Here is a 21,278-nt window from a genome sequence, read left to right as displayed (position 1 = left end):
GCCCCCCTCCTCCCACTGAGAAAAAAAGAAAAAAAAGGGAATGGACTGTATTTTTATATTTTGGAGGAGAGAATAGTGCTGTTAGAAGATATAGCTGGGGGAAATATAGAACTAAGAAAAGCAAAAGCTGGATTTGGAATATCAAGGAACCATAGTTGCCATGATTTCTTTTTTTAAAAAAAGCTTTGTAGAAAGGTTTGTTTTCATTCAAAGCTTGTGTCTAGCTAGGGTGATGTCTCCGCCTGTAGTCCCATCACTCATGAGGCTGAGACCAGAGGATCATGAGTTTGAAGACAGCCTAGGCTATATAATGAACTCCATGCCACTCTGGATTATATAGCGAGACTGATCAAACAAAAGCAAGAACAACAACAAAGAAAACTGTGAGTTTAACCCACATTTTCTAGTTTTTTTTTTCAATTTTTAAATACAGTTTCCAAGTGTTTTAGCTGTCTTTTGGTTTAGTTTTGAGTCCTATCGTTTATAGACTCATGTAGGTGAAACCACGTGGTGTTAAGAGGCAGATAAGTAGGTGTCATGACTTGGAGGGGTTGGAAGCTGCTCAAGTGTGACAGTGTACACTTTGCTTCTTTCACCTCACTTTCTATACAAATAGAGGCATCACATGGCTGCCCAAGGACCTGGATGTACTACACTGTAGTTACATTTTTGGAATTGGGCTAAATGCTATTTGACTGTAAGAGTGAGATTTAGAAAATCCCTGTAGTCTTTAATTAAACTCTTTATTTTATGTCTCAACAAGCCCTTCAGTCTTTATTTTTCAGAGAAATATTGTAGCTTGTTGAAGAATGTTTTATGAGCTGTTAAACTTAAGTAAAACAGAGGAAGACAGGTTTTGTACTGATACCTTTATCATTTTATTTACCAGTCAAATATGCTGTTTTGAATCATTAGCATCAATCATTATTCTATATTGTAGTTAGAGGCAGGGTGGACTGTACTAAATCAAATTGTACAATTTTGCACATGTTTGATGCTCATGATTTTTTGGATGAGTTGAAATCTTGAACTGCTTGTGTGTCTCTAGTAATGATCAGATTCAGTGACATCGATTCCCTCCTCTCACCACCAGCTGGTGATTCTCAGAGAAAGGGGGGTGGGGGAGACAAGAAGCCTGAGGAAAGGACTCACCAGCACAGTCCCACTCATTGGGCATCTTAAACTAATGGAGGGAAAAGAAGTTATGAGAAAAGCTCCTGAGTGCTTTTGAAAGCACTTTTCATGATGATAAAATTAAAGCACTAAGAGGTGGAAAGAATGTTGTAAGTCTGCTGCCCTCATTTTCAGTGACATTCAGTGATATCCCCCAGCCACGCTCAACCAACAGCATAGGTAGAGCTATGGCAGTACATCTTTCTGATGCAAAGACAAACACCCAGGATTCTTGAGTATCACCATCTTTTTTCTGAATTTTTATGAGAGTAACCTAAGAAAATTTTCTAGTTCCACTCTCATCCTCCACCCCATTACTTTGATTAATGCCTGTAAGACCACTGCACTCTGGAGAATAAGGTCACTACTTTACTTGGCCTAGAAATCACACATATAGAATGGGCTGGTGGGGAAGGGCATGCATAGGAACGTAATGCCTCCCTGTATATGAAAAGTATTTTGAATATTGACCAAAAATGCGTTTATATTTTTAAGTAGTTGTCCAAAGGAGTTTCAGTTCAGCAAGTTGGTTTATAAGTACAGTGCATCTTGGATCAGTGCCACCCCTTTCATCATTCTCCTTCCACTCTCCCAATCCAACCCAACCCTTTCCCTCTGTTTTCTTAATTTCATAGGATATACATTGAATAGTATGACTGCATTCTCCGCCCTTCCTCTCACTTGTCCACCCTCCTCTTCTTGGCCTCATCCCACACATGCCATTCAAATTTAGTTTCCTGGTATTCATTTTGTTGGACTTTGAATTCATTTATTTCTAAGGCATTACACAATTTGAATTGTCCCCTGAAAATACCATCTTTGGTTAATACATTTGTGTGTATTTGCATACAACCCCACATATGTTTACTTATGCACTTATAAATTAGTTCTAGCTTCCACATATGAGAAAAATAATTTGCCCTTTGTCTGTCTGGGCCTGACTTATCATGATTTTTTCCTAGGTCCATTCATTTCTTTGCAAATGATGTAATATTCTTCCTGATGAATGAGTAAAATTTCATTGTGTATATATATCCATTTTCTCAATCCATTCATCTATTGCAGGTCATCTGGACTGTTTCCATACCTTGGGTATGGTGAATAGTACAGTAGTTGAACATGGTTGTGTGGGTTGCTTTACTGTATCTGGATTTATAATCTTTTTAGATAAATGCTCCGGAGTGGTATTGCTGAATCATAAGATAGTTCTATGTTTAGTTTTCAGAGGAATCTCCAAACTGCTAGAGTGATTGACAAGTTTGCATTCCTGCCAATGGTGTGTTAGAGTTCCTTTTCTCTTACATCTGTGCCAGCATTTATTGTTGCTTTTATTCTTGATGATGGCCATTTTAACTGAGGTGAGAGTTAGTATTGTTTTGATTTGAATTTCCTTTATGGCCTGGGATGTTGAGCATTTTTTCTTGTATCTAGTGACCATTTTTTCCTTCTTCTGAGAAGTCTTTATTTAGCTTGTTTATGCATTTATTAATTGGGTTTTTGATTCTTTGAGGGTTATTTTCTTGAGCTATTTGTATAGTCTAGATACTCCATTGTCTGATGTATAGCTGGCAAAGATCTCTCATTCTGAAGACTGTTTTTGTTGTTGATGTTGTTTTTTTTTTTTAACCTTGTAAACTATGCCTCCTATGTTTTGGATTGGTAGAATTAATATTGTGAAAATGGCTATACTGTGTAAGGTAGCCTACACATACGATGCAACACCCATCAAAATACCAATGTCATTCTTCACTGAGATAGAGAAAACAATCCAAAAATTCATATGGAACCATAAAAGGCCCTGAATTGCAAAAGCAATCTTAGGCCAAAAAAAGTAGTGCTGGAGGTATAACACTTCCCGACTTCAAACTCTATTCCAGAGCCAGCTTGATACTGGCACAAAAACAAGTCTAAGGACCAATGGCCTTTTTTTTTTTTTTTTGCCAGTCCTGGGCCTTGAACTCAGGGCCTGAGCACTGTCCCTGGCTTCTTTTTGCTCAAGGCTAGCACTCTGCCACTTGAGCCACAGCACCACTTCTGGCCATTTTCTGTATATGTGGTACTGGGGAATCGAGCCCAGGGCCTCATGTATACAAGGCAAGCACTCTTGCCACTAGGCCATATCCCCAGCCCCTCCAAGGACCAATGGAACAGAATAGAAGACGAAGAAATAAACCCACAGACCTATAGCCATCAAATATTTAATAAGAGAGCCAAAAAAAAGGATTAAAAAAAAAAGATAGCCTCTTCAACAAATGGTAGTGGGAAAACTGGATATCTACATGTAGAAAACTGAACTGGATTCCTGTCACCTTGTAGTAATATCAATTCAAAATGGACCAGAGACTTCAATGGAAGACCTGAGACCATGAAACGAATACAGGAAGGAGTAGGAGAAACATTAGAACTTCTTGGCATGGGCCACATAAAGTTCTAGGATTTAGCAAATCAAAGAAAGAATTGATAAATGGGATTATCTAACTAAGAAGTTTCTGCACAGCAAAGGATACAGTTCATAGGATGTATTCTTTAAAATGCTTTTTTTCAAAAGTTGTCCAAATTTGAGGTAGAATCTAAAGGAATTTCCTTTTAGGATTGTGGCTTAAGTGACAAAATGCTTGCATAGCAAGTAAAAGGCTCTGAGTTCAAACTCCAGTACTGCCAAAAAAGGAGTGTGTGTGTGTGTGTGTGTGTGTGTGTGTGTGTGTGTGTGTTTCCTAGATTTACTACCTTAAACTTTTTTTAAGCACCATGATTTGGTATTTCTTTAGTCTCTATTTTTGATGTTAAGCACTTACATCTGAATGTATGTAGTAGTAATCTTTTAACTTTCTATATAAATCAATGCTTTTGATTTGTGGTCAAGTTTTAAAAATCTAGATATTATGTATAAAGCAGTTGTAGAGTTGGGGGTTGGATTGTCATATAACTGAAGGTTCTTTTTTAGCAATGCAATTTCGGTATATGTATTGAAAAAATTAATCTAGGAACTACTGTTTCTCAAGGATGTTAAGTCATTCAATCTGATGATGGAAAGAAGAGAGCCTATTGTTCTAGTATTTTAAGCCTCCTAGTTATTACAAAGTTCCTCTTTTTCTTGCCTAAATAAACAACTTTGTGGTAGCTTAGAATCGTCTCTGGAAATCAAGGACAGCAGATCAGGATCTCAGTTTCTTATTAATTAGTGAATATTAGCTTAATAAAAGTCTCTTAGAGTTTCAAGTTGCAGTGATAAGGTGATGGACTTATAATTTGTTTAGTGTCTTTTTCTCCCATGTTCCAATGAAAACAAAAGATGTATTTTTACAATTGTTACCTTTTACTCACCCAATAATTTTAAAGATAGCATACAACTTAGCTCTCTTTGCTTCAAGATTTAAAGCTTAAGGTATCTTAAGAGTAGTATGGCCACGTGCTGGTGGCTCATGCCTCTAATACTAGCTACTCAGGAGGCTGAGATCTGAGGATTGCAGTTTGAAGCCAGCACAGACAGGAAAGTCTGCGAGATTCTTATCTCCAGTTAACCACCAGAAAACTGACACTGTGGCTCAAAGTGGTAGAGCTCTAGCCTTGAGCAAAAGAGCTCAGGACAGTGCCCAGGTCCTGAGTTCAAGCTGCATGATAACCACCACTACCAACAAATACCATGGTTGGTTCTTCCAGATAATCAGTATAGAAGGCTGGGTACTGAGTCCCACATCCACCTGATACTTTCTAATCACTTACAGACTCCTGAACATTGCTGTAACAGGTGTAGAAGATATCTAGTCATGTAGAAGAATATTTGTGTGAGTGAATGGAATCAAAAGAGTAGATATTGGCAAGACATTTATGGACTAATAGGATGTTGTTAGAGAAGAACAGACATAAAACATGACTTAGTAGCTGAAAGTCCCCCAAATGGTGAAATGAAGCTGGACATGATGATGATACATATATGTTGTGTTGTAATACCAGTACTGGGGAGGCAAAGGCAAGAGGATCACAAGTTTGAGGTCAATTTGGGCTACAGAGTACTCCTGTCTCAACATACAGGCACACACACTGAATAAATAAAACCACAACAAACAAACAAAAGTGAAATGAGACATTGTCTTTCAGGAATTTGGCCTGATAATACAGGATACATTAATTAGTGAGCATTCTGCAAGTTCTTGTCTTAGCTAGTAGATTCACTTGTGGCTTAAAACAATGTATCCATCTATATTTCTAAACTGGGTGAGCTAACATTTCTCCTGCTCCTCTTGATGAAACCCTGAAATTACATCATCTTTATTCAGCTACCATGTGGCATTGAATAAAGGATTTCACTTCTCTGGTTTTTAACCTGTAAATATAATTTAATTACTGTTGGTTTAGATAATGTGTAAAGTTCTCTCTGAACTTAGTCTTTATTTATAAAACAAGTAAGAATTGTTTTTAAGGTAGAATTGGCTCTGCTTTTTTTTTTTTAACATTAAGCAAAATGCTGATCTAGTAAGTTCATGTAACTTTCTGCCTAGCATCTTGAAGGTGTCCCTCTATCAACTAAAGAACAAATGTCTCTGTTTAATGTATGACTGTGAAAGAAAAAAAATTGCAACCACAGTAGGTGACCAAAGGGATAAGTAACTTTCAGGAATTTTGAAAGCCCAGTAGTATTTAGTATATGCTCTCTCAGCATTAAAAAGGTCACCTTGCTAATACATGTTAATTTTGAAAGTTTAATTGACCTTTGGAATTTTAATATCAACCTCTTTTGGTGTGCTTAGAGGTTGGAGCAATCACAGAAGAAACAGAAGCCTGTGATTGGTGGAGTTTGGGAGCTGTCCTCTTTGAACTTCTCACTGGCAAGGTAAGCAGTGACCTGGACATTTAATACATTTATCCAGATGCCACCTTGATTTCAAATTGAGAATGTTAGCCTTTGCCTTTAGTTTTTTAGGTCAGGGACTGACTAAGCAGAGAAGTTTAGGTTTCCAGATTTTTGAAAAGTAGATTGTATTACATTGAATGAACTGATATCAAAATCTTATACATCTCAATGTTATAAGACTAAATATTTCTTGCCTTCATTTTCTGATTTGGCCAGGAGGGAATTCTCATTTTTAGAAAATTAATGTTAATATTAAAGCTAACATTTTTCCTGTATATTCTAGATTAAGGACAGAATTTACACTCTGATCATCAATAACTTAAATATAGACTTTTAACTAAAGTTTTGTGCTTATTGCCTCCTGAAAAGCAAACAGAAATTAATAGTTTTGATTTTGTATTTTCCTTAAATGTATAAGATTACTGTAGAGTTTGTAAATAATACATACATGCATATATTATAAAGGCTATAGGTTACAATGTGATTACTAACAATTCTCAACTTTGAAGGTTTCTGTGAATGTTAAATTAGTTGATCAAGAATGATCAAGTCCCTTTTTGTGTACAATTTAATATTTTTTCTATGGGCCATTCATTCAGCATGGAAGGAAAGGGGCAGTTGTGACCACTTACAATATGGTCATGATTGTCTGCCCAGAAGTTTTGTAGGCTCCCAGACCTCAGCCTAAATGGTTTAGGTGACACAGTGTTGATTACTGAGCTTTCTGTTCTTGCTGTCTATAAGTCTTGTGGTAGAGAAGAGGATAATACTATTTGGGGTAAGAAATGTGCTTGATTGATTGTTGCAGACTTTGGTTGAGTGCCATCCAGCAGGAATAAATACTCACACTACGTTGAACATGCCAGAATGTATTTCTGAAGAGGCTCGCTCACTCATTCAGCAGGTAATTTAACTGACCTATTGACTAGGTACATTAGCTTTGAAGCGAAGAAGAGTCTACAACTCCTAAGCCTTAACAAAATTAGTTTTGGACAAGAAAGACTCATTTATAATTTTGCATTCAGAATTAATACTGCATATTTTAGGCTTATGCCACTATCAAAGTATTGATGCAGTCAGAAAAGATACTCAACTTGCTGGTGTTAAGATCTTTTTCTTTTTAAAAATCAATATATTATTTAGTTAATTCAATATATTTATAAGATTTAACCATTGCTTTTAGCTTATGCAGGGCTGCTGTATTTTAACTATTATGTTTTTGTGACCATGTATGAATGGCTGTGTTGTCAGTGTGAATGTCTGGCTTCATTTTCCAGTTGTTATTTATAAGCAATAGTCATTACTCATGTTGCTTAGGTGGAGAAAAGTGTTGTTAGAAAACCTCGTTAAATTGTCACTTATAACTTCATCAATGGGTACAACTTGGGCATTGATGTCAATTAGTTCATTTCTGATTTGATGGCTTTGAAGAAAGAGGCTATTGATAATTTAAGCTCAGTGTCCTAAAGTCAAGTCTGTACCTCTAGGGACCATCTTAAATTGGTGTCTTATATTTAAGCTACAGGTTGAGTATCTTCTTATCCAAAATGTTTGAAGTGTTTTTCAGATTTCAGAAATTTTGAAGTTTTGAATATCTCCTTGGATATTTGAGCTGTGCTTGAGTATCTGCTTGGATACTTTTCTAGTTGAGCAGCCCTAAGCTAAAAGTGAAAAACTTGAAATACTCCCTATTCTGAAACTTGTGAGTATATGGCAGTACTTGGGAAATTTGACTCCAGAGGTTTTCCAGTTTTTGAATCAAATACTTGACCTCCTGTAGTCTTGACCAGTGAGTTTTCCTGAGTACTCTGAGAATTGTTAATTGTTATACTGTGACACTTTTGTAGCAGATTCGCAAGAATGGTCAGGGCTGGGACCCCTAAACTTATTAAAAATCAAAAGAATGGCTAGTTGAAAGAGACAAAAACTAAAATTGTTTAATGAAACACGGATTATATTTCCATGAAGGAAAACAAAAAATTAAAAAGAGGGAGGGAAGTATATATCAAGTATTCTTGTAAGGAATAATTTAGGTTCCATTCAACAAATATTATATGCAAGCCAGGTGGTTCATGCCTGTGATCCTAGCTCCTTAGAAGGCTGAGATCTGAGGATTAAAGTTCAAATCTAGCCTGATCAGGAAAGTCTGTGAGACTCTTATCACTAATAAACTACTCAGAAAAAGGCAGAAGTAGTGTTGTGGCTCAAGTAGAAGAGCGCTAGCCTTGAGCAAAAAAGACTTCAGGGACAGTACCCAGGCCCTGAGTTCAAACCCTACAGTTGGCAATTTTTTAAAAAAATATTATATGCAAGTCCTAGTGCTATAAGCTACAAAGGTAAGACTCATGAATAACTATATCACAAGATGAGAATAGATAAAAATGTCAAAGAGATTTAGAAGGTGTGGCAAGTCAAGAGAAGGAGGGGTTATGGCAATGCAGTGGTAGTATTAGGAATGTTTTGGGGAACAAGATGTTATTTTTGGCAAGTTTTGGTCCACCAGGGTTGGATGTAGGAAGAATAGTTAGTAGAATGAATGGTTTGATTAAAGGCAAAGAAGGAATTGAAGAGACACAGTTCGGGAAGTTTGATTTATCTGGAGTAAAATGGTAAATGCAGGAATAATAGTAGCAAGTAAATGTGGAAAGATAAGTGAAATTTTCATTTGGGGTTCTATTGTCATAAACCCAAGGATAGAATGACATAATGCATTGAAAATGTGAGAGTTGAAGTTTTTGTGCAGAAAAGCGAAAGGGTTGGAGTTGACCACTGGAAGATTATTTGCCCAGATCCAGTGAAATAGGAAGAAACACAGTCAGTTAGAATTAGGGAGATAAGAATACACAGAGCACTTGGATTAGGAAAGCAATGAAGAAATATGTAAAACATTTCATTCTAGGGGTAAAACATTCAGTGGTTTCATCTTTTTTTTGTGTGTGGTACAATTCAGAATATTGGCATTACAAATGATTTAGGGAAGTCTAGCAACTGCTTTTTCTTTCCTTAAAGAAGTAGTCCATTATTATGTAATGTCAAAAAATAGAATTCCCTACAATAATTTCCTTTATTGGAAATGTGAATAAGTCCAGGTTTAAGGTATGTTCATTCCTCACATACAGATAGATAGATGTAGCTTGTGTAATGAAGGAGATTGCTGCCATTGGTCTACCTAAGGAAACGACCACTCATGCTGAGGAAACATTATCAGGAAAGGGAAAGGGGGTCTCTTGGAACGATTAGCAGTTTGTCATTTTGACTTTCCTCTTCCACTACCTCACAGGTCAGAGAGGTCTTTTTTTTTTTTTTTCATCACAGAGTGGAAATAATTATTCAGCTTTGGGGAAATTTTCTCCTCTGTGGTCTTTTAAGTCCTTACTTTGTTCTTAAATTTCATAATCTCCTAGACTCATGTTTAGTTATCTGCTGTGGGAGGGTGACAGGCGTTAACCTAAACATAGTTGTGTTTTAAATATAATCAAAACAGATCATGTGTATTTGTGCTTTATGATATACATTTAGTTCCATAGCAAACAGTTGCTTTGTCAGGTGAATATTTTATGTAAGGAAAAGGCCTTCAAAGTTTATTTCTGTGCCATCATTGCTCAGCTTTCTGGTCTGATCTTTGGTCCTGCCTGTCTGTCTTTGATTCATTATCTTGAATGTGCCACTGGCTGACTAGTTCCCTTAATGTGTGTGAATCAATGTGTGATCTCTCTCCAGGCCTTTGATAGAATTTAAAATGGCAGAGTTAGCAAGTAATGGGTTAAACAATCATACTATTGCCTAGATTTATATTTGAAAAGAATATATGGAGGAGTCCATGAACTAATAAGTCAATTGATAACAGTGAAAATGGGAATCTTTGGAATTTGAAGTTATGTTTTGGAGTCAAGTGGAAAAACCAATTGAAACAAAAAGAAGGAATTTACGTATATATTTACGTGTATATATTTCTTGGAATATTATGTATTCCTGAAATAAGATTATATAATTGTAGTTAATTTTTACCAATATTTGATGTATTGATTTATGTTAAATATCTGATAACTTTTATATTTCAGTTTGTAGACATGAGATGTCTGTGAAAATGAGTTTAACACATTTAGGATATTCCTATGATGTTTGTTTTATAATAAGAGCTCAAGTTGTTTTATGATAACAGCTTAAGAACTTCTAATGTAAAAGTTCTTTGATCCATTAGCTTTAATAAACAGTAGAGGGTCACTTTGAGTGTTAAACATAATGATTTCAAGTGAAAAGCCGTTAGTGTACTCCTTTGAAGTATTTGCTTTGCTCCCCTGTGGCTTTGGTAGTATCATGGTGAAGAAATATCCTTGGCATTTGCTGATCACATATTCATGAAGCAGTGTAACATGCTGCTTATTGCCCATCTGATCTTAAACAAGTTTCTTATTTTCCTTGAGTTTCTGTTTTCTCAACTATAGAATAATTAACAATCATAGCTATTTTAGAGCGACAGTGAGTTAAATAGAGTTAAATAGATTAACCTGTGCTGATTACTTACAGTAGTGGCTGGCCCAGATTTTGGATTTAAGACAGACAGCTATTTAAGGCAGGCAACTATTATAACTATAATTTCAGAGGGTTAAAATAAACCATGCTTAAAGACATGAAAGGGCTCTTGAGCCCTCTAGCTTGAGCCTGCCATTTCCCTTAATAGTGTACTCTCTCTATTAAACTCTTTGCTTTGACATATAATGAATGTATGACAATAAATCCACAAAGAGAGATTCTTTTTTTTAAATTAAATTTTATTGACAGGGTGATGTACAGAGGGGGTACAGTTACATAATAAGATAGTGAGTACATTTCTTGTCTTATTTGTTATACCCTTCCTCATGAGAGATTCTTAATAATTACACTTAATAAATTATACTTAAGAAGAGAAGGAACCTAATAGAAATGTTAAACTGAAAATAAATTAATGAAATAAAAATACAATTAATGAAATGAAAAATTCACTAGAGAAAACAATTCACTGGGTAGAAGATCTTTTAAGATAGAAAACAGGGAGAATTAATGAATTTGAAGGTAAATCAACAGAAATTATCCAGTGTGAAAAGCAGACCCAAACATTGAAGAAAAATGAACAGGGCCAAAGAGACCTGTGTGAAATGCAAGGAAATGTACCAATTACATAGAGTGGCTGTTCCCCAAGGAGGGGAAAGTGAGAAGGAGAGCTGCAAAAGAATCTTAAGAAGCAGACTGAAAGCCTTCCAGATAGCATGGAAAGCACTAATCTGTGCATCCAAGGAACTCAGCGGACCTTTAGCAGAAATACAGAGAACTGCATTTAGACATATTCATAATCGACTTGTTGAAAGACAAAAACAAAGGGAAAACTTAAAAGCAGCCAAAGAAAACACATCATAAAGTAGGAAGTTTTAATGTGTGATTTGTCACCAAAAACAATAGAGGATAGAGGAATGATGTATTCAAGATTCTGAAAGGAAGTAACAGTTAATTAAGAACCTAGCAAAAGTATCCCTCAAAAATGAAAATGAAATAAAGACATTCCTAGATAAAGACTGTGATAATTCATTAATACCAATCTGCATGACAAGAAATCCTATATAATTCTTTCAGAATGAAAGCAAATGACAGCAGGTAGTAACTCACATTTGAAGAGAAAATGAAGAATAGTGGAAATTTTATGGCTCTAAACACTTATATCAGAAAAAAAAGAAAAAGCTATCTCTTAATTGAAAAAAATACAAAAATCAAAGTAAATCTAAAAGAAGAAAAGAAACAGAAATTAGTAAGATAGAAAACAGAAAAGTGAAAAACCAAGGAAAAGATCAGCACAATTGGGAAGCTATATATGTATATTGTGAAAATTATATATGAAAATGAAGATGACCTAGGACATCTCAAACAATTGTGAAAGAAAAGAACAAAGAAGGCTTATAATGATTCATACTGTAGTAAGACAACTGTGTTTTTATTTTTTAATTTTCTTTATTTTCATTGGTTGTGAGTCTTGAACTCAGGGCCTGGGCGCTGTCCCCGAGGCTTTTTGTGTTCTAGGCTAGTGCTCTACCACTTGAGCCACAGTGCCACTTCTGGTTTTTGAGTGGTTAATTGGAGATGAGTGTCTCACAGGGACTTTTCTGCCCTGGCTGGCTTCAAACCTGGATCCTCAGATCTCAGCCTCCTGAGTAGCTAAGGTTTGGGGCGTGAGCCGTCAGTGCCTGGCTTAACTGTGTTTTGAATAAGTGGTGCTGGAAAATCACACATTCACAATACAAAAACAAAATGAACTAAGACCTTTACTGTTTACCTAGCTCCTGAAAGTATCTCCTAGAGCTAAAACTATATATATATATATATATATATATATATATATATGAGCTATACTATATATATAAGAGCTAACTATATATATAAGAGCTAAAACTATAAAAACTGTAGAAGAAAATGTAAGAGAAATATTCATAGTCTTGGGTTAGGCAAAGTTAATTAGATAGAACATCAAGAATATGATGTATACAAGGAAAAATTAGTGAACTTTTAAAATCAAAAGCTTGTGCATTTCAAAGAAACCATTAAAAACAAGCCACAGATTGGGAAAAATAGTTGTAAGTCATGTTTATATTGGAATTCAAAATATATTAAGGATTCTTTTTACTTGATTATCAATAGGCAACTTAGTTTGAAAATGGACAAAAGATTGGGTATTTCACCAAAGAAGTTATGAATGGCCATATGGGCTTGAAAAGATGTTCACTATCATTAGTCATTAAGGAACTCAAATTCATAATAAGATATAATAACTAAGATCTACTTGAAGGGTTACTAACGAAAAGACAGGAAGTCAGAACATGTTCCTTATGCATTGCTGGTAGGAACATAAAATGGTGCAGCAACTTTAGAAAAGTTTGACATTTCTTTAAAAGTCAAACACAGGGGCATGAGGGACAAGGCAACAAACAGTACAAGAAATGTATCCAATGCCCAACGTATGATACTGTAACCTCTCTGTACGTCAGTTTGATAATAAAAATTTGAGAAAAGAAAAAAAAAGTCAAACACAAACTTACTATGAGACCTAGAAATGTCTTTCTTAGTAATGTACTCAAAAGAAGACATATCACACATTACACACAGAAATACGTGTAGATGCTAATGGCATTACAGCGATTCTAACCATTGGGACATTATAGCCTCAAACTGGAATATCAGCCCATGTGTATTAACTAAGTGAATATATTAACACAAGTAGTGTGTCCAGTGGAGTACTATTCAGAAATAAAAAGTCGATAGCTGCTACAATGTAGACGAAGCTCAAAAAGTGAAGGAGAAAGCTGCAAGGTTCCATATTTCATGACTATTTATAGGAAATGTCCAGAAATCACAGTTTATAGAGACAGAAAGCATATCCAGTGGTGCCTAGAATTGGACATGAGACTGGGGGTTGACGGTCCTTCAACTGGATTGTGATGAAAGTTGCACCACTTTAAATTTGTTAAAAATCATTGAATTGTATACTTACAATAAATTGCTATTATGGATGTAAATTGACCATCAGTATAGCTATAAAGACAAGAATCTGAGGGTATGTGATTGTCTCAAGCTGTGGTCCTTCAGCATGACCAGAGTGCTCATATAATTGTATATTTCTGTGTCTATATTCCAGTATTAACAGACTTGTGAATAACATTATTATTTTTTGCATGTTCCTGATTTCCGAAGAAATCTTTACCTGTTCCTCATTGGATCAAATTTTTAAAATTAAATATTTGATTTGTAAGCTAGAAATTCCAAAGAAATTGGGATACAAACTAGTTTATTCAGACATTAGAAGGAAACAATACTTTTTCTCATAATTTAGTGAAGTCTTTTTACTTTTGGTGGTGCTGGCAAGCAAACCCAGGGCTTTGCATACATTAGGCAAGTGATTTGCCACTGAGTGACATCCTTAGCCCCTTCCCTCTTCAGGTCTATGCGTTGGGTAGTTGTTTTGAGACAGGATCTTACTATATATAGTTTTGGCTGGCCTCATACTCATTACCTTTCTGCCTCCACCTCCCACGTGCTGTGATTAGGCATTTACTACCATCAGTGGCTTAGTGAACTATCTACTTAATATTACAGTGTACATTTGGAATAGGAAATTGACTCGAATATGCCCTAAGTTGAAGATGAGGGAGACAGTAAGTTTCTGAAGGTCATGTTTCAAAACAGTTGAAAAGCCATAAACTCTAATCACCACCCTACAGCCAGTGTGGTATTAAACATAGCTCCTTTGTAAGAAAACACATTCGGTTGTCTGTTGATTGGGGCCATTTCTTTTGATGGCTGCCTGTCATTTACTAGGTCTTCTTTTTCAGCTCTTGCAGTTCAACCCTCTGGAACGTCTTGGGGCTGGAGTTGCTGGTGTTGAAGATATCAAGTCTCATCCATTTTTCACGCCTGTGGATTGGGCAGAGATGATGAGATGAACACTGTGCAGGGCGTTCCTCACACGCTCTCATCTCTACACCGGAGCAGCAGCCTCACAGTCATTTGTGAAGCACCAAAGCATATGGGCAAGGGCCTCTAGAGGACATTAGGAGGTGGGAGGCTAAAAGGGATTCATTTGTAGTTACTATCTGGGCAAAATATAAGCCATTTTTGCCAGTGACTATTATATACATAACCCAGGTGTGACTTTTAGGGCTGCTGGTGTGTTGCAAACTCAACTGAAATAGGAATGAATGCCTTTCCAGAAGTTCCTCACCGTGAAACTCTCAGCGAACAATAAAGTTTTACTTGAATGAAGGATATTTACATGGCAGCTACTAGTGCCTCTGCTAACTGGGCTTGGTTGATATGATCAAATTAACATTTACTGAATAATACACTAAAAATAATTCATGAACAGTGTCATACATGGGACTTTAAAAACTGAGAAAAAATATACCCAGAATGCCTGAAAGGAAACCTGTACTATGATGCCGCATAATGTGTTTTGAATGGAGTCCTCTGTTATTTTGAAAAGGAGATAATACTTTATTTTGCCAATTTTGAACTTCATTGGGTAATACTGCTTATTTAGAGAGGACTCTTAACATTTGCTTCTCTGTGTTGGAGCTCATCTTTCTCTCCGTCTCCATTTCTTGTGCCTTTTGCTTATTCTTTCATATTATCTGTCCTACTTCTGTTAACATACTTGCATCAGAAAAGGGAAGGGAGTATTTATTTTCCCAAACTATGTCAACTTAATAAGGACTAAAAAATCATGATATAAAATAAACGTGGTAAAAATTTAGTTGTCTCCTTCATTTAGTAAAGTTTAAAATTCTTTAGAGGTTTTTTTTTCCTATTCCTTTTCTTTGAAATAGTATCAGTGTCTGCTTACTGCTTCTTACATTTAACTTCATTTTACTTAAAAAAATTTTTTTATTATCAAACTGATGTACAGAGAGGTTACAGTTTCACACGTTAGGCATTGGATACATTTCTTGTACTGTTTGTTACCTCCTCCCTCATTCCCCCCTCCCCCCTTCATTTTACTTTTTTACCTAAAAATTGTTTCTATCTAAACACAAAGGATCCCATCTAAAAGAAATGGAATGTCAGTCCAGTTTTTTGTTATACTGAAGAGATTTTCAGATCTGGACTCACAATCTGCTTGACATTATACAGAAAGAATATAGGCATGCATAGATCTCTAGACATTTGTATTGTATGTATTATTTATGTTGCCATTGTTTACAAAAACTTAAAGATGTTTTAAAAGTATTAATATCTGTTCTGTAAACTTTATCCAGACATGAAAAAATAAGGCAGTTTTCAAGTTAGAAGCCACTAGGAATTATTGAAAAAATTGTAACCTTTTTCTGTTGTTTCTTTCTTGTGGTGGCACGGATCAAGCCCGGAGCCTGGTGCATGCTGGCAAAGCATGAATCACAGCTTAACTCCCAGCCCCTGACATTTCCTATATGTTTTAATCTTTGTATTATTGAGATCTGTGTGAGAGCCCACCCCAATTCTAAGAGCATCTGTATAGCATCCGTCTGCCATCGACCATCCTCCCGTCAAATTAAATGGAAGCAGAAAATGCTTAAATGAGACAAAGGAAATGTGCAAGCATTTTTCCTTTTTCTACTACTCGACTCCCTATTTCCCTTTTTTGGTCCCCTTATAACCTGAAACCCAGCTGAAGGTCTGCAATAACACCAGGCTGGGGAAGCAGGTCACCAAGATCAGGACTCAGTCAAGATGACATCACTCCCTGGAACTGATCTCAACTTACTAGTCCTGGACCTCATGGCAGGAACTCAGTGCAGGTGAGATACAAGACTGACTTCCTGTGTAGGTCTAGTAGGAAATCTGCAAGTATTTAGAGTTGGCCATACAGAACTAACTTCCTTCCAGAAACCCTAGGACTTCACAACCTGACTTACCACATGGTTTGGACCCCTGGACTCCAAGGACAGTAATGTCAACAGATGGTTGCTCTGTCTGTCAACACAATTCACTGGTTCTGTTTCTCCCATTCTTTATATGTTTGATTGAAGTTTGTGCTTAATGTAAATGTATCACTCATAATCATGGTGGATGTGAATTATTCTAGTAAAAAACACAGTGAATGACTGTGGGGTGAAACCTAAGCTATTTTTACCCTAAGCTCTAATAATGGCTTGAGTGATAATGGATTCTGTTGTTGTTTTGTATTTTTTGTTTGCTGAAGCAGGGGATGGAATATGGGTCAAAATCATTAAATAAAACACTAGTTAGTATTTTTACCTGCTTTTTTTTATTATAGTAAAGTATATAATAAAATTTGCCATTTTAACCATTGTTTAATATATCATTCCCTCATGGCATTAAGCACATTTGCAGTTTTGGGCACCCATCACCTCTTTTTCTTCATTCAAAACTGAAATTCTGTATCTATAACACAGTAACTGTACATTCTTCCTTTCCCCAACTCCTGTAACTAATGTTCTTTCTATAAGTATAACTAATCTTGGCACTTTATATAAATGGGATCACATAATTATATTTGTTCCTGTTTCACTTAGCATGAAGCTTTCTAGGTTCATTGTCATACTGTAGCATGCATCCGAATTTTACTTCTTTTTACTGCTGAATACCCTGTTGTACATATAGACCCCACTTGGTTTAACCATTTATCTGTCAGTGAATACGTGGTTTCAACTTCCTGCTACTGTGAATAATACCATTATGTGCATGAAGGTACAAATATCTGAGTCTCTGTTCCCTCATATTTGGTTTTAAATTACTATTACTTTCCTGTGCTCTTTTTTTTAAAGAACTTTTCCATCCAGGTTGCCAGTACTATTATGTTAGGGCCACTGTCTTGGGATATAGTATGGGAGTCTACCATCACTATTTCACAGGTAGGTAAGCTTCCTATGTAAAAGATAATGCCTAAATTTTAGCAGTTTTCTGTAACATGAGGTGGTAATATTAAGACATAGATCTTTTCAACTTCCTATGATAACTGAGCTAAGTCGTTTTACAACTGGATTTAAAAAACTGAGCTCTTCTTAAAGGCTTCATTTGTAGCTGAGAAATATGTATCTGTGAAGTATACTGATGTTCTTTCTCATAGATGTGTTGTCATCAAATTGACATGCTCATCACTTCACATGCTTAGTATTTCTTTGCAGAGAGAACCTTTTAAATCCATTCTTTTAGTAATTTTGTAATATAAGGATCTATCCTTAAGAGCAATGTAAGACAGATCACCAGGACCTTTTCCTCTTGTCTTTGTTCCTTTGACCGATATCTTGGTTTGTCCATTGCCCTTCATTTGGTGAGCACCGTTCTGCTTTCTGCATCCATGAACTAGCTGAGCATTTGTCAGTGTTTTTAAACAGCTATAACTCCTACTTGTTTTGATTTTGAAGCTTTTCCTATCCTACTTTATTTCAGGGTCAGTGCAAATCAAGATTGGGTTTTGTTTTCATGCAGTAGTGCATGCACTGAGAGGTATAACATTTACAGGTACTGCTTATACTAGGTCTTACACATTTGTTGAATTCATTTGCTCAATAAGTTAGGAATTAGATGGATGTTCTGACAAAGCTCTGAAGAGTTCTTTGTCTCCCAAGGGTTCCATATAGACTTAGAAATTACATCCTAGTGAAGGCCAAAGCTTAAGACCAATCATCTTTCTTCTTTAGAGAAGTTGATTTAACCTCCAGTTTATCTGAATGCTGTGAGTAATGGAGCCTGGTATTTTAGGCCCTTTCCTTGAGGACTGTGGAATAGAATAGAATAGGAAGTGGTAGAGTGGTGCCCTAGTCATGTCCCCGTGACTAATTAGCTGTACAACCTTAATCAAATAATACTGTTCTGGACCTGCTCTCTCACCTGGAGCATAAGAGGGTAGGTGAGTTCTGAGCTCTACAAGTATGTGATGGAAGTGAACTATTAGGATAAACCAACACTGTGGAAAGACAAGGTTAATGAACATCTTAAATTGGTACTTAACTGTTTTCTTACAATTATTTTTCTATTAATCCCACAGACTTGGGTTGCTGCCATATACCCACTCAGTAGCATAGCCCTTGGTGGTTATATGGCTATAAAAAACCATAAATAGAATGAAATTGAGGTTATTTCTCCACCAGCTCTACACTGGAAGGACAATTGAAGGTCTGCACAGAAGTACACAGAAGGGACGGAGATTAGAGCACACCTCCATTTGCTTGCTTCTTGTACATTTCTCCATGAAATACAGTGGTATTTACCCCTGTTGCCCTCATCTGTCATCACTTATGTATTTGCTTGATTCAGTCCTTTGGCAGGCATATTCAGAGTGCAAAATTGATACTCTCTCTGTACCTCTTTTTTTTTTTTTTTTGGCCAGTCCTGGGTCTTGGACTCAGGGCCTGAGCACTGTCCCTGGCTTCTTCCTGCTCAAGGCTAGCACTCTGCCACTTGAGCCACAGCGCCGCTTCTGGCCGTTTTCTGTATATGTGGTGCTGGGGAATCGAACCTAGGGCCTCGTGTATCCGAGGCAGGCACTCTTGCCACTAGGCTATATCCCCAGCCCCTCTCTCTGTACCTCTTTAATGCAGAACATCATCCTCTTATCAGTCTGAGTAATTTCAATCTTTGAGTATTTGATGTCTACTCAGCTCATTTTAAGGATTTCGTATTAAGCCCCTCATGTTGAAGAGTAACTGAACAGCAAGAACTGAGAAGTCAGCTCCTCCAAACAAAGTTGTAAGCACCATAGCAGTGAGGAAATGAGAAGCAAGTACTGCAGTTATTGTGACTCGGCATCACTTAATCCCTCAAGGACAGTAAATAGGAAGCCAGGGAACACACTTCCTTTCTGCTAAGATTTATCATGGTAGTCATTTCTTCAGATGATATGGTCTAGCATTTTTTTTTTGTCTCCCTCATATGGCTTCTTCCCTTCATTTGTGTATCTCATCTCAGGGAGTACTAGAGACAAGACAAGGTGTGTAAGGTAGAAGAGAGAAAATAGCCTCAGTAGGGTATTCTAGAGCAGTGCAAACTGGCTCAACTGATGGGAGCAATGGAAAACATTTTTGTTGGGCTGGGTTTAAGTATAATTCTGTTTTCTTCAGAAGTAGTTAGGCAGAATGGAAATTCTCTTTATGCTTGGAACAGAGATGGCTGGCCTGCCTTTGGGGCCGATGAGGTGATATCCTTACCCAGAGTCAGTTCCAGCTCTTTATGCTGAACGCAGCTGGCTTAGAGAAGGACAAGGCCAGCAAGTGCCTGAAAAGGGCAGAGTCAGCTTTTTGGCACACTTAGGATTGCTGGCATACTGCTTTTCTAAATCTCAAAAAAATTCATATAAAAAATTAACTTTTCTGGGAATGTTAACCAGATCCTCTGAAAGCTTGGGGATTGGTAGAGTCCACAAGGTATAGCTCTGGTCATCTAGCAAAAGAGGCAAATGAATTTGAGTCTATTATTGTACTAGTATGGTGACTCCGATGTGACTGTTATAGTGACGTGGGCATTTGTACAGAAAAATGACTGGAAAGACAGATGATTCGAAGGAAAGAAGGTATAGTGTTGAGAAAACATTAGAAATGTACATCTGGGCAATGATGGCTCACACCTCTAATCTTAGCTACTCAGGGGGCTGAGATCTGAGGATCACAGTTCAAAGCCATCCTAGGAAATAAAGTCCAGGAGACTCTTCAGTTAACCACCAGAAGTAGAGCTATGCTCCAATGGTAGAACACTGGCCTTGAGCCAAAAAAGAAAAAGCTCAGGGACAGCACCTGGGCCTGAGTTCAAGCCCCAGGACTAGAACAAAAATCACTCCCCCTCTACCCAAAGCCCAACCAACCATCCAACAACAACAACAACAAAAATACAATACTTGGATTTCTCCTGATTAAGGAAGAAAGTTAATAGATATTTGAATGATTTGTTTTTGGCAAAAAGATTCTGAACGACTCAAAAACTTCCTTTGAGACTGAACTCCTCTAATTCATTCCACTTTTATCTGCCTCACTCCCTCCATTCAGGGCTTCTCTGGCCACTGAACAAAAGATATGATAGTTACCTTCAAGAACTGTGTCATACACAGAGGGAGAAAGAGGCATGAATGATAGTTGGACAGAATGTGGTAAGCATTACAATATATAGCCAGTGGTGAACACAGGATGGAGAGCTGTGAGAATCTGCAGGAAGCTTTCCTAGATTGGAGCAGAACCTTGATGTGCAAGTAGGACTTCCTTCTGCCCTCCCTTCCTCCATCCCTTTCTCCCTCTCTTCCTTCCTCTCCTCCTCCTCCTCCCCTTCATCTCCTTTCCCCTCCTTTCTGGTCTCCTTTCCTCCCCTTTCCTCTCCTCCCTTCCCACTCAACCCTTTTCCTCTTCCTTGTCTCTGGCTTGAATTCAGGGCCTTAAACCACTGCTTGAGCCACATCCCAGTTCTTTTTTCTTTATTTATCTACTAGGATCTAATTTTTGCCTGGGGTTGGCCTTAAACTACAATCCTATCTATGCGTTCCATGTAGCTGGGGTTACAAGGATGCACTACCACAACATGCTTGGGACCTTTCAACAAGAATTTTTCCCCTGTTTATTTCTGGAGGAAGAAAGTTTCCAGAGGGACACAAAATAAAAGCAAAAAAACCCCAAAACAAACCCAAACACCAACAACAAAACCAATGTATACAAAGTCAGGGAAATGGGAAACAATAGCTGTGTGGATTCTTTTTGGTCTGGTTTGGAGGCACATGAACTTGAGAGCTAGGGGGGAGCCAGGAGCCAGGCTGGGA

The 21,278-nt window shown here is 36.9% G+C and overlaps 1 protein-coding gene across 6 annotated transcripts in view; it reads left to right on the top strand.

Moving 5' to 3' along the window:
- Window positions 1-15,296, top strand: part of Rps6kc1 (ribosomal protein S6 kinase C1) — a 139,941-nt gene extending 124,645 nt beyond the window's left edge. For all 6 annotated transcript variants that reach the window (XM_048356705.1, XM_048356704.1, XM_048356703.1 and 3 more), the window contains 3 exons: window positions 5,922-6,004; window positions 6,834-6,929; window positions 14,377-15,296. In XM_048356705.1, the coding sequence (XP_048212662.1) occupies window positions 5,922-6,004; window positions 6,834-6,929; window positions 14,377-14,487 (290 nt within the window). In that variant the 3' untranslated portion in view covers window positions 14,488-15,296. The remainder of the gene's footprint in view (window positions 1-5,921; window positions 6,005-6,833; window positions 6,930-14,376) is intronic.
- The last annotated feature ends 5,982 nt before the right edge of the window (window positions 15,297-21,278 follow it).

The sequence above is a fragment of the Perognathus longimembris genome, chromosome 11, assembly GCF_023159225.1.
Source record: "Perognathus longimembris pacificus isolate PPM17 chromosome 11, ASM2315922v1, whole genome shotgun sequence".
Classification (NCBI taxonomy): Eukaryota; Metazoa; Chordata; class Mammalia; order Rodentia; family Heteromyidae; genus Perognathus; species Perognathus longimembris.
The sequence above is the reverse complement of the archived record's forward strand: the minus strand, read 5'-3'. Positions and strand labels throughout refer to the sequence as shown.